We start from the raw sequence: 13,472 nt of genomic DNA on the forward strand, positions 1-13,472 counted from the left end.
CCATTCCTTAGCGTCTGGTGTTCGGGTGACGGATGGTCCGGACCAAGGGTCCGGAACGTTCCAGGCTTACGGGTCGGGATCGAACCGGACCCACGGGTCCCGACTGGACTTGACCTCCGGGTTTGGTCCGGACGGGACCCATGGTACGGGACCGTACCGGACCTTAGGGTCCGGTGCGGGACAGTACCTCTGGCCCTTGCCGGACCCCCGGACCTACGGGTCCGGATGGTACGGTACGGGACCAGTGGTTCGGTCGGGACCGGACCACCCGACCACCTCTGTTGGTCTGGGTGGTCTGGCACCGAACCGGAACACACCGGACCACCGGACCTACGGGTCCGGATGGTACGGTACCGGACCAGTGGTCCGGTCGGGGCCGGACCACTCGACCACCTCTGTTGGTCCGGGTGGTCTGGCACCGAACCGGACCATGCCGGACCTACGGGTCCGGATGGTACGGTATGTCCACGTCCGACCGAGCCACCCGAACACTTCTGTGGGTACGGATGGTTCGGTACCGAACGGGACCTCCGGATGCTACGGGACCGGACCGAACCTATGGGTTCGGATGGTCCGGTACCGGACCAGTGGTCCGGTCCGAACCGGACCACCCGACCACCTCTGTTGGTCCGGATGGTCTGTCACCGAACCGGACCATACCGGACCACCGGACCTACGGGTCCGGATGGTACGGTACGTCCACGTCCGGACCGAACCATCCGAACACTTCTGTGGGTACGGATGGTTCGGTGCCGTACGGGACCTCCGGATGGTACGGGACCGGACCACAGGACCGGAACACCGGACCACCCTATCGGATCGGTCCGGACCACCCGACCACCTCTGTTGGTCCGGATGGTCTGGCACCGAACCGGACCTACGGGTCCGGATGGTACGGTATGTCCACGTCCGGACCGAGCCACCCGAACACTTCTGTGGGTACGGGTGGTTCGGTGCCGAACGGGACCTCCGGATGGTACGGGACCGGACCGGACCTACGGGTCCGGATGGTCCGGTACTGGACCGGTGGTCCGGTCCGGACCGGACCACCTGACCACCTCTGTTGGTCCGCATGGTCTGGCACCGGACCACCGGACTTACGGGTCCGGATGGTGCGGTGTGTCCACGTCCGGACCGAACCACCCGAACACTTCTGTGGGTACGGATGGTTCGGTGCCGAACGGGACCTCCGGATGGTACGGGACCGGACCGGAACACCGGACCGGAACACCGGACCACCCTACCGGACCGGTCCGGACCACCCGACCACCTCTGTTGGTCCGGATGGTCTGGCACCGAACCGGACCTACGGGTCCGGATGGTACGGTACGTCCACGCCCGGACCGAGCCACCCGAACACTTCTGTGCGTACGGATGGTTCGATGTCGAACAGGACCTCCGGATGGTACCGGACCTACGGGTCCGGACCTACGGGTCCGGACCTACGGGTCCGGATGGCCCGGTGCCGGACCACCCGACCACCTCTGTTGGTCTGGATGGTCTGGCACCGAACCGGACCATACCGGACCACGGGTCCGTATGGTACGGTATGTCCACGTCCGGACCTAACCACCCGAACACTTCTGTGGGTACGATGGTTCGGTGCCGAACGGGACCTCCGGATGGTCCGGCACCGGACCGGAACACCGGACCACCCTACCGGACCGGATCGGCACCCCCGACCGGACCGGACCATTTCTTTTCTGATCAGACCCGATGGGTTCCTGTTCAGTCTATAAATGGCGGGGGTTCGTTGGCTGGGCTGACCCAACAGTCGCAGGGTTGTTGTTTTTCTCCCCCTTCGGCTGCTGGAGACGTTTCGTCTTTGGGGCAGGGGTCTTCGCGGCCTCTTGCTTCTGTGGGCGTTTCTTCACAGCCTGCTTCATCGCTTTCGGCTCTTCCCCCTCAAGCTCCCTACACTCCTGCTTTTGAGGAGTTGTCGGGAAGTGAAGAGGAGAGTGAGTCGGAGGACGATAGGGAGGAGGATCAGGGTCGCCCTGAGGTTAACACTGATCCTCTACCCTTGCCGGTTTCTGATGGAACTTCCGAAGCTATGCTTCGTACTTTCCAACAGTACATGACAGACATCACGCGGCGTCTTGACGTCACGGATGCCTCTCTTAAGCGTCTGTCGTCTAGTGTTGACACACAGGACCTGGACCCGGGGTCTGAGGACGAGAGGCAGGAGGCTCGTCCTCGCACAGCTAGAAGGACGTTTGAACAGTTTCAGGACGTCCTTCCCTGAGACGCCCTCTCGTCCTTTGAGTCCGCTTCGGCCCGGGCGTGGGAGGCTCACGCCGCGTCTGCCGGCGGCTCGTTTTATGAACGATCCGTCCGCCGGCAATTCGCGTTCCACCCTAGTCTTAGTGCCACGGTGGAAGCGGCAGCACATCGCCTGAGGAGTACAGATTCACGTGCAAACGCGACCTATGTTCCTCGGGAGGACGCGGGTTCAGTGCCATGCTTTCCTTTGGGAGGCGCACCTCCACTGTTTCCTCGTGTCCAATCTGTTTCGTCCCTCCCTTTTCCCTTTTACTCTCGAACTCTCCCTTTCCAGACTTCGAGTGTTTAGGGTGGGGCTGACGGTGATGTGTTCGTTGGGGAGGTGCCTTCGGTCAAGAAGGTGGAACTGAGCTCTGCTTCGTTCCACAATCTTGAGGCCACCGTTTCTTCCACAGTCGAGGCCCAATCACAGGCCTTGACATGGATGAGCACGCTGTCCACACTGTTGAACCCTCCCGATCGGGCAGAGTCCGATTCCACTCGGGTCCTTGACACGGTTCGAGTGGATCGGGCTTTGCATGCCGTGCGATCGTGCGTGACGTCTGCGGCAGAATTGGCCATTGGAACACGGGTCCACTTTATTGGCCCTGTTCCGTGATCATTTTCTGCCTACTTCTATAGTGCCTCCGGATATGAGGAAGAGTCTGAGGAACACGTTTCCTCAGCCTTCTTCCCTCTTTCATCCGGACACTGTTCGTTCTGTGGTGGAGTCCACACGCCAGAGGAACACTGATTCTCTGATGGTTGGCCTCGCTGCTTCGGCGACGGCGGCGGGGAGTAAGAGAAGTGCTACAGTCACCTCCAGCTCCCAGCCTCAGAAGAAGAAGAAGAAGCCAGTTTCACTGCCTCCTTCTTCCTCCTCTTAGGCGCCTGTTGCGTTCCCAAGCAAGACGAAGGGTGCTCAGACAGGTAAGGGGAAGCACCACCACCAGGGGGGGTGGTCGCAAGCCTGCGCCTGCCCGCCAGCAGAATTTTCAGTGAGTCCCGGCCCTACGTTGACGCCCCCTCAAGTTGCCCCTCTTTCGTCCGTCGGTTCCCTTTTTCGGGCCCGCGGCATGTGGGGCAGACTGGTCTCCAACCAGTTTTTCTTGAGGGTGGTGTGGTCGGGGTTTTCTCTACCGCTGTCGTCACAACCTCCATTGTCCGCTCTACCCTGGACGTTCCCCCCTCCTCGAGACCCTGCCAGATGGCAGGCTCTTCAGGACGAGGTGAACTCGTTGGTCGAGAAGAAGGCGGTCTACCCCCTTTCTCAGCCTTCTCGGGGGTTCTGCTCCCGCCTGTTCACCGTCCCCAAAAAGGACGGCCGGTTCAGGCCGGTGTTGGACCTCTCCACCTTGAACTTGTACCTTCACAGGTGCAAGTTCAAGATGGAAACCCCTTCGTCGGTCCGGTTGGTCATCCGGCCAAACGTTTGGGCCATGTCTGGGACCTCCAGGATGCTTACTTCCACATCCTGGTGGCCCCGGGGTACCGACATCTGCTCCGGTTCGTTTGGGAGGGCACAGTGTTCGAGTTTCGGGCCCTCCCATTCGGCCTGTCCTTGGCCCCTCTGATTTTCAACGGGGACAACAACACCACATGCTTAGCTTACCTTCGCCACCAGGGGGGCACCAATTCTCGGTCCCTCTCCCTGTTGGCGGAGGAGATTCTGCTCTGGTGCCAGACCAATCAGGTCCGGATGTCAGTCCAGTTCGTTCCGGGGAAAATGAACGCCCTGGCCGACATTCTCAGTCGGGGCGATCAGGTTCTCTCCACAGAATGGACCATCGCTCACAACGTTCTACAGCGTCTGTGGGCAAGGTGGGACCGTCCTCTGATCGATCGGTTCGCAACTCGATTCAGCGCTCGGCTTCCCAGGTACGTCAGCCCCTTTCGAGACATGAATGCGTTCCACTTGGACGCATTCACTCTCTTGTGGAGGCTCCTCGATGCTTACGCCTATCCCCCGACATCTCTGATTCCGAGGGTGCTGGCAAAATATCTGCAGGAACGACCAAGACTGATTTTGGTCGCGCCTTACTGGCCAACAGCTCCGTGGTTTCCAGATCTTCGCGGTCTCACCCACGTAGACCCTCTACCTCTGGATCTGGACGGGGGAGGTCTGCTCCAGCCTCGATCATGCCTCCCTCATCCACGTCCAGAGAGTCTGTGCTTGACCGCATGGCTCTTGTGCGCTCCAAACTGCTTGCACTAGGATTGCACAAGAGTTCAGTAGAGTTTTCCTTGAACGCTAAGAGGCGATCAACTAATCAGCTCTACGACTTACGCTGGAGAGCTTGGGCCACCTTCGCCTTGTCCAAGGGGATAAAGCCGCTTTATCCCTCAACACAGGACTTGGCCAACTTCCTGGTGGAAGTGTATCAAAAGAAGAGTCTTTCTTCTAAGACTCTTCTTGGATACAGATCTGCCATCGCTTCCACGATTGCGGCCGCTACTGGTCGCAGATCTGAACACTTGATCAGGTCCTCCCTCATCGCTAATGTCCTTTCGGGTATTAGCAATGCAGCGGTGTCTAAACCTCGGGTTTCATTTCCCAAGGGGGATGTCTTTCTGGTCCTCAAACTCCTGCGTAGCAATGAGTTTGAACCCCTGGCAGGCATCAGTATCAAGTTGCTGATTTTTAAGACTAATTGTTCCTCATCGCTTTAGCCACTTGCCGTAGACTCAGTGGTATTCAAGCTTTGAGTGGCCTGGACTTTGACATTGAGTTCACCACACAGCAGTGGTTGCCAGCATGGTCACGTCAGTCTAAGGTATGTTTCTTGGGTATATTTTCTTTTACGGTAGTACTGTTCGAAAATTGCCTGGGTATCTTAATCCTTGGATTTAAGTGATTTTGATTAAGGAGTTTAATACTCTACATATCACCCTCACACCACTCTGGTATTCTGTGCAAGAATAGTACTGTCGAGGTAAGTGTTATATTGACTGTAAGGCTTCTTTTTAAGCCTACTGTCTATATGATACTTACCGAGACAGTACTATTAGAGTTTCCCTCCCGCCTCCCCTCTTGATATGTTATGGGCTTTTTGAGGGTCTGCAGCTCATAAAGAAAGAGGACGCGCCACCTACATCCTGTAAGGGGGAAGCACTCGGACAGTGCTTGGGATCCACGGTGGCGCATGGTTATGGGAGATAATTGTACCCACTCAGCGTTTTGTCCAATTTTTTCGGCCTATAATAGATAATGTGCAAGAATAGTACTGTCTCGGTAAGTATCATATAGACAGTAGGCTTAAAAAGAAGCCTTACATTTACATTTATAAATCTGTTTTGATGATGAATTTATTTAATTTTCCTTTAACTAGAGATGAGTTTTTGTAGCCTGTTTCAGAGAGAGGGAGAGAGACAGACAGACAGACAGAGATTTGGGAAATGCATGCTGAATCACACGTATTCTCTATTTTACTACTTTGATGTTATTTACAACAGTGTTTATATTTTCTTTTCCCATTCCATATAATGCACTCACACGCACGCATAACAACAGAAATTAAATAAGTGTGTAAACATAATAATGTGACAGTGTGCTACAAATGTCTGCTCCAAGCAAAGTATCTCTATTTAATTTTTTTTATTTGAGGAGGCTAGTGAAAACAAAGAGAATATTGCTAAAAAAAAACCAAAGGATTTCTGAAAGAGAATATTAATTTCATCAGAGTTAAGTCTTTTTGTGCTTTGGTCAATGTTGTTTGTACCTACATAAAGTGTATTAAGCTGGACATTTGTTATGGAAAAATAGTGCTTGTTATGCTTGTTGCTATGCTCAAAGTTCAGAAATATTCATAAACTAGGTAAGATAAGGATATCTATTTAACAAATCAAAGCAGGAAAGAATAAAATATGATACACAATGTAGAACCTGTCACTTTGTGATATTTATTTTCATGTCTGCGTTTGTGTGTGTGTGTGTGTGTGTGTGTGTGTGTGTGTGTGTGTGTGTGTGTGTGTGTGTGTGTAAGTACATGTGGTATACATATATGCAATGATCGAATGCTTTTGTATTGTACCTGCATGTGTGCGTCTGTGTGTGTGTTCGTACTTGCATGCGTGCTTTCGTTCGTGTGTGCCTTTGTGTGTGTGTGTGTGTTTTCGGGTGCATGTGTATGTGCATGTGTGTTTGTATGCACGTGCCCGTGTGTGTGTTTGTGTGTGTGTGTGTGTGTGAACGCGCGCGAGCGCTGTGTTTAGGTGGAATGCAATGATATTCATTGTACTGTGCTCACCTTGTACTCCATTGTATTGTGTATAATGGCCTGACAACAAACTACAATTCAACACTTAAAATCTCCATTGTATTTGATTTATTTCATCGTCAGAACACTTTTTTTTATCACCTGCGCTACAACACTTAACGATCCACAAGCATCCATGAGAACAAAGCATGTCACGCACAGACATTAGTTCTGATCAACGCTGTTGAGGACGTCATTGTGTCATAAACAGATTATGTGAAGGTGCGGGTGTATTGATGTGTAGATGTTGTGTGTTTATATGTTTCGAGAGTTTGATTTTATGTGATGTTATTTGTGTATACGAGCCAAAAGAAACATTTCTGTTTGTCTTACATTCAGATGATATCGTAGTTTTATTGAATTGAATTGAATATGTCTTCAGCAGTTTAAGCAATGTTAAGCAAAAGGCCTGGACCTAAAAAGTGATGATTATATTGATAAAAGCCAATCTACTGTGATATAGAAGTTTGTGCTTTAAGATCAAACTATGTGTGCAAAACACCATGCGGAACAAAGCACAACGTTTTCCCTTTTGATAAAAGTGTTAAGCACATTTATGTGAAATCAGTGGAGACGAGGCAGATGAGACACAGTTCACACAATTAACATACAAGCAAAAACATAACAAAAGAATCAATGCATAGTGTTGCTGCAGTAGGCCACCGAAGTGACAATTATTTTATTAAATTCTGTAATTATTTAACCTTGAAAGACGAAGAATAAGTCAAAAGTAAAGACAGAGCAAAAATGGTGTTGTCTGTAGGTAGACAAAGAAGAAAGTGACCGAACGCGGTCAAGGGGAAAGCATCCACGCTAAGCTGGCTGGAACAATCTCTGGCATTGCCCAGCGATTGGTCCATGTGCTACTCATTAATATTCATGAAGTTACAGCAGAGGAATTCCGATTTCCCATAAATGTCCTTGTTACCCACAAGACCATTTAATTTTTTATTTTTTTTTATATCTGACAGCGAAACCCAACGTGCGCAGACTCACAAACACAGGCACACATATGAGAAGCCGCTGCCGAATATCTTATTTCTTTGGACCAGTTTAGCTGAAGTTCGACGGGACTTTCACGAAGCTAGCAGCGAGGTTACAGGAAAGTCCGTTTAGTTGGACCCAGAAAGGTCACGGCCGGGACGAAGTGAACTGGCTAGGTCGAGATCGCCAGTCGGAGAATCAAGTACACCGCTACTTTTTTTCAAGTGAACGGACATATCGGCAGTTTTTGTGTGTGATCTAGTTGAGTTAAGCCATGTTCAGGAGAACCTATTTAATTAAAGTATATTTAGTAATTAGCAACTAGATTAGACGGTTGCAGCAGTCTCACTGGTCCAAATCCTAACTGTGAACTGTGACTGTATTTTTTTACTTACACACTAGCCGTGTGTCGGTACACACTAGCCGTGTGTCGGTATTGTACTGTGGATATCATGTGCCAGTGATTTCACGGACTGTGTGTGTGTTTTTTCTGTCTACCTCACGGGTAGCGATTTTTGACAGACTCCGGGTAAGATTATTGTGTTAGTTTGTGCACGGGATTGTCAAACGGTTTTTTCATGTCTTCAAAGCTGTGAGTACCCGGTTTTGAATCCATAACCCTGATACCTTTCTTTTCATGATTGTGTGTATATGTGTGTATATATCGTAACTGTATTATTTATTTGACCAAATACCGCAGAGGGAACTTATAATTGGAGTTGTTGTTTGTTCCTCAATGATGTCATTGTAGCGCATATATGCATTCATTCACATGGGGTAAACACGATCATAAAACCCACTCGTGCAAAAAAACACACGAGTGTATACGTGGGAGTTTCAACCTATGAACGAAGAAGAAGTAGAAAACCATCTAGTAATGCAAAATTGAGGGCAACAGAAGAAGTAGAAACCCATCTAGTAATGCAACATTGAGGGCAACAGAAGAAGCAGACAGAGAAAGACTGAACTGGGTTGACAACAGCACTGACATTAATTCAGTCGTGAGTAATTCGTCGTTTTCTTGGTCATTCCCAGAAGTTCACATCAACGAACAGCTATTCTCTCGGTACATATCCAAGGACATTATGACCAATGTATTCAAGAAAACATAATTTATGCTAGTCAAGAATTTCACTCGTGTTGCAGATGCGTGCGTTCAACCTAGGCCAGTTACCCCCAACACGTAACACCCCGGAGCTTCCTTTCAGGGGGACTGTCATTTGGTTGATGGAGAGAAATGATGTGCAACGCGACTGAACAAAGATAAGCCCGGATGCAATTCAGATAAAAACGTCCTCAGTGGCACAGATGGTCAACTATAATGTCATGTTTGGTTAATACGCTACCCACTCTTGTACAAGACACAATTCCAAGTGGTTGAATATTAAAAGCTGAAAGCCTTTAGCTGTAGTGGTAGTAGTTGTTGATCATGACGGTCCAGACGCCACCGTTAGCGGCGAGCAGGAGGCAGAGGAAGAAGCGGAAGAGCAGCTTGTCCAATGAGCGGCTCACCCTTCGCCACGTCATCTCCTTGGGGTCACTGTACGCCGCCTGCTTCTGCTTCCGGGTCATGGCCCACTTGTCGAGCTTACCCTTCACTCCCTTGCTTTGGGCGGCGTCATTGTGACCGACAGTGTCGGTTTCGAACAACGTCTTATCGCTGATGTCGGAGACCTTGTTCTTGACAGGCGGGTCGAGGCACAGCAGCATCTCCAGGCATATGACGAGGCTGTGCAGTGTTGGGGGGACGGGGTGCTTGACGTTGTCGCGGTGGAAGAGACGCAGGGACAGGATGCACAGTAGCACGTGCACAGCGGACAGCACCAGCAGACAGGACAGGTTGACGGCTATGATGGACAGGTTCTCTGTCGACGAGGGCATGTAGTCCAGGATGAAGCTCATGAACACTCCGAACGACAGCAGTGACGTCATGGAGTAGGCCAGTCGTTCGCCTGAAATTCAAGTTCATAGAAGAGATAATGAGGATGCAAGTGTCTTCAGTTTTGAGTTAAGGGATCTTGAAAAAAATAAACACTACCCCTAAATGAATAATTAGAAGAAGCGGGAACAAAACTGGATGCAAAAGGTTGCAAGATATCAGAACATTTGTCAAAACAAGTTCGTCATATACATGATAATGGAATCATCATAAACGATACTTGGCGTTAAAGCAACTCAAACGTTGTCGTGGTTGTGATGGGATTTCAGCTACACAGACCTCATATAACAATGGCTCAGTAACAAAGCCTGCAACTTGATTGCGTGCGGTGACCATGCATCTATTGCCTCGAGGGGGCGTACCAATATCAAATTAAACAAATCCTAGTACAGTCCATATTATTCCATATGCAACTAGAATACTAAAAGCAATGAACGAAAGCTATTGCACTACTGAGATTGACACCCCACTACCCCCCATGAATAACACAACACACCCCGCAGCTTAAAACCCCGACATGCTATGTCGATCTGTTCACTGACTATTATTGGTTTATTGACATCGTCGTTTGTCCCGAGCAGTGCTGTGATGAACATTAAAATGATGAAGTGTTGGGCGTGGGGTGGTATTTATTCAGCTAATAGCTTTGTTCAATGTGACTTTTTTGTTTCTTTTGCTTTAGACTGCAGTGCAATTATATGTGGGGATGGTGGATAGGATGAATCGGCGTGTACGAGAGAGAGAGAGAGAGAGAGAGAGAGAGAGAGAGAGAGAGAGAGAGAGAGAGAGAGAGAGAGAGAGAGAGAGTGTTAGTGTAAATGTGCGTGTAAGTTTGTGTGTATGTATATGTGTGTGTGTTTGTGTGTGTGTGTGTTTGTGTGTGTGTGTTTGTGTGTACGTGTGCGTATGTGCGCGTGTGTGTGTGTGTGTGTGTGTGTGTGTGTGTGTGTGTGTGTGTGTGTGTGTGAGTGTGTGTGAACAGCATTCTTAAATTAAAAACTGTTTGTACTACTTCACGTTGAAATAAGCTAACAGTTACCAACCCATTGAAATAGTTCATCCTTTTCTTCACAAAAAACCTGAACAACCAACCAACTAACCAACGAAAGGAATTGTAGCTCCATTTGGTAAACGTGTTTTTATTCTCTCCCCCCCCCCCCACCCCCTCTTCCCTCCATGACAACATGGCCGGTACGCGCCAATACCATCACAGTCGGTTAGACCAAACAAGACAAGACAAGCCAAAATAATATAAGATAAGACAAGATAAAACACGACTCGGACACACGACACGGAACCCATATCTTCTCCCTCCCTTTCTCTCTCTCTCTCTCTCTCTCTCTCTCTCTCTCTCTCTCTCTCTCTCTCTCTCTCTCTCTCTCTCTCTCTCTCTCTCTCTCTCTCCCTCTCTCTCTCTCTCTTCCCTCCCTCTCTCTCTCTCTCTCCTTCTCTCTCTCTCTCTCTCTCTCTCTCCCTCTCTCTCTCTCTCTCCCCTCCCTCCCTCTCTCTCTCTCTCTCTCTCCTCTCTTTCTCCTCTCTCGCTCCGTCCATCCCTTCCTTCCTCCCTCCCTCCTTCTCTCTCTCTCTCTCCCTCTCTCTCTCTCTCTCTCTCTCTCTCTCTCTCTCTCTCTCTCTCTCTCTCGTAAATAAAGAATTTGTCATTGTTATTGTCTCTCTCTCTTCATCTCTCTCTCTCTCTCTCTCTCTCTCTCTCTCTCTCTCTCTCTCCTCTCTCTCTCACTCATTCTCTCTCTCTCTCTCTCTCTCTCTCTCTCTCTCTCTCTCTCTCTCTCTCTCTCTCTCTCACAACCTAGTAGTTGTACACACCCTACACCCTACCCATCACCACCAGCACGTGAAATACTCCACCAAAAAGACAATAATAAATCACTTTCAGCAACAACACATCCGTATATACCCACCCGCCTCAGAAGGAACGGTGAAGACGAATATGTTGACGAGCGCCAAGACCACCACGGGCAGTAAGACCGTCAGGGCCAGCAGACTGGGCCTCCTCCGGATGACGATCTGGTAATTCAGGAAGGTGATGTTACCTGCGTCGTTTTCCTCAACCCCAGTCCAGCATTTTGTGCTCAGAACCTCCCATTCCCCGTTGACCACGTAGGTGTCAAGGTCGATGGTGGGGAGCAACGGTCGCAGGTCTGTGGCAGCGAAGTCGATTCCCCAGATGAACATCTTCCAAACGCACCTCTGAAGGAGTCAGACAACCAGATAGGATTATTTTGGACTCTTTGTTCAACGACACGAAGATATGTACAGGAGCAGAGAACGTTTCGTTAACTCTGTTTATAATACAGTTGTTTAGCATCTTGACATTTGCCAGAATCTCGTTCATTGAATTTTCGAGCGAGTTTAACCCCTTCGAACCATATGTTCTACTTCAGCGCCAGACTTGCAGGTTAATCCAGTCTTGGTTTTGTTAATCCAGTCTTGGTTTTGTTAATCCAGTCTTGGTTTTGTTGATCAATGACCGTCTCAGAGCAGACCGCACAATGCTTCAGTGTCAACGGTCATTTGATTAATCCTTCATTCGCGAGAGAGACCGCCCATGTGTAAAATTAACCATCTCTTCACACGTGTGTATATCATATGTAAATGGGGTCGGGTCAAACCACAGCCTGGCAGAGACCTAGGAAGTATGTTTCCATTGCTCGTAATGACAAAGTCACCGAGACAAACGTCATTCTCGAAACGTTGTGTTCTTTTCTCTGAAAGTATTTTGAGAATGTATACATGACGCTATAAGGACCTAAAAAACCTGAAGAACAATTCTTTTTTTAGGTTACGTTACGTTACACTCTGTCTGTATTCTTCCCTGCTTATTCTCTTCGTCTTCTTTCCATGTCAGCTCTTCTTATAGTTTCTTGTTTTTGTGGGTTTTTTTTGCTGATGCAGACGAAATTCGAAATTAGTCAGTGTCCATTTATTCATGTTGCTGTTTTCTGGTGGGTAGATTTTTATTGTTATCTCGTTTTAATTAATTTGTAGACTACTTTATTATTTCATTGCTGGCACATTCACACCATATTTCACAACGGAAAGTTAGCAGCAACAAAAGCCACGCAACCAAAGTGTCAACGTATCTCATAAAGTTGATCAGTGTGTCATACTTCGGAGGGTCGGTTGGAACGACGAGGAACAACGAGCAAACAATGACTTGGCTGTCTCTCAGAACAATAGTCTTCTAGTCACAAGTTTAAAGTTCAGTAGAAACTGGAAAATAATAAATGTAACAAAAAACCACCACATTCTTACGAAAAGAGGAAGAAGACGAGCTACAACAACGCCCCAACAGAATGAGAAGGAGAAGCACGATGAGATACAAAACATGGTAACATTCAACAGCAGGGTGTCAAATCAAAGGAAGCTGTAGCAAGGTACCAACATTACAACTGCTATGCTACAACAAGTACTACGACGACAGCAACGAAAACAAATCCACATATTTTAGATTAAAATAACACACTCTTAGTATCACAAAGAAGGCGTGCCTATGTACCTGAATGTCGAAAGGGAAATAGGTGACGTCCACTCGGCAGAAAGTCTCGAACCTCTCAGCCGGGTACCAGATGGTGGTACCATCGGCAATGGAGAGGATCTGGACGTATTCTTGGCCAATGGGCTTCATGTCCTTCATGGTGTTCTGAACCGTTAGACCGGGACGCCATATTTTATCTGGGTCAGGAGAGGCCGTGTATGCTCCTCCGTACTGTGCAGGGTCCCACATCATGTACTCGTTCGACCACTGTACCTGCAAATAGATGGGAAGTTGTTCTCGCTTGAAGGCATAGTACTTCCCATATAAGCGGTCAGGTGCAACAGACCAGATCAGTGCAGGCTCTTGCATGGGGTTAGACCAGATCAGTGCATGCTCTTGCATGGGGTTAGACCATCCCTTCACTTGTACACATATCTAAAATCAAAGCCCTGCTTCCTGTGCAGACTGAGAATATTTCTAAAGAGTTGATTTCGATCATAGCTTTTACCAGACATGAAGAGTCTGCGAAATA

At 49.0% G+C, this 13,472-nt stretch overlaps 1 protein-coding gene across 1 annotated transcript; it reads right to left on the minus strand.

Annotated features, from left to right (window-relative positions):
• Positions 1–7,915: 7,915 nt before the first annotated feature.
• LOC138956020 (neuronal acetylcholine receptor subunit beta-3-like) lies at positions 7,916–13,309 on the minus strand. Its single transcript, XM_070327491.1, has 3 exons — positions 12,962–13,309; positions 11,364–11,652; positions 7,916–9,454 (listed from the first exon to the last, which is right to left on the minus strand). The coding sequence occupies exons 1-3, from the start codon at positions 13,307–13,309 to the stop codon at positions 8,904–8,906; spliced, it is 1,188 nt and encodes a 395-aa protein (XP_070183592.1). The 3' UTR covers positions 7,916–8,903.
• Positions 13,310–13,472: the final 163 nt, after the last annotated feature.

This window comes from Littorina saxatilis, unplaced genomic scaffold (genome assembly GCF_037325665.1).
Source record: "Littorina saxatilis isolate snail1 unplaced genomic scaffold, US_GU_Lsax_2.0 scaffold_1535, whole genome shotgun sequence".
In the NCBI taxonomy this organism is placed as follows: Eukaryota; Metazoa; Mollusca; class Gastropoda; order Littorinimorpha; family Littorinidae; genus Littorina; species Littorina saxatilis.

What these genes read in the sequence shown, in the direction of transcription:
- LOC138956020 (XM_070327491.1), bottom strand. Translation starts at nt 13,309, where the DNA reads ATGCAAGAGCCTGCACTGATCTGGTCTGTTGCACCTGACCGCTTATAT. An exon ending in ATTTCCCTTTCGACATTCAG is followed by an intron (nt 11,653 to 12,961) that starts GTACATAGGCAC and finishes TGACTCCTTCAG; the next exon opens with AGGTGCGTTTGGAAGATGTT. An exon ending in CACCGTTCCTTCTGAGGCGG is followed by an intron (nt 9,455 to 11,363) that starts GTGGGTATATAC and finishes CTTGAATTTCAG; the next exon opens with GCGAACGACTGGCCTACTCC.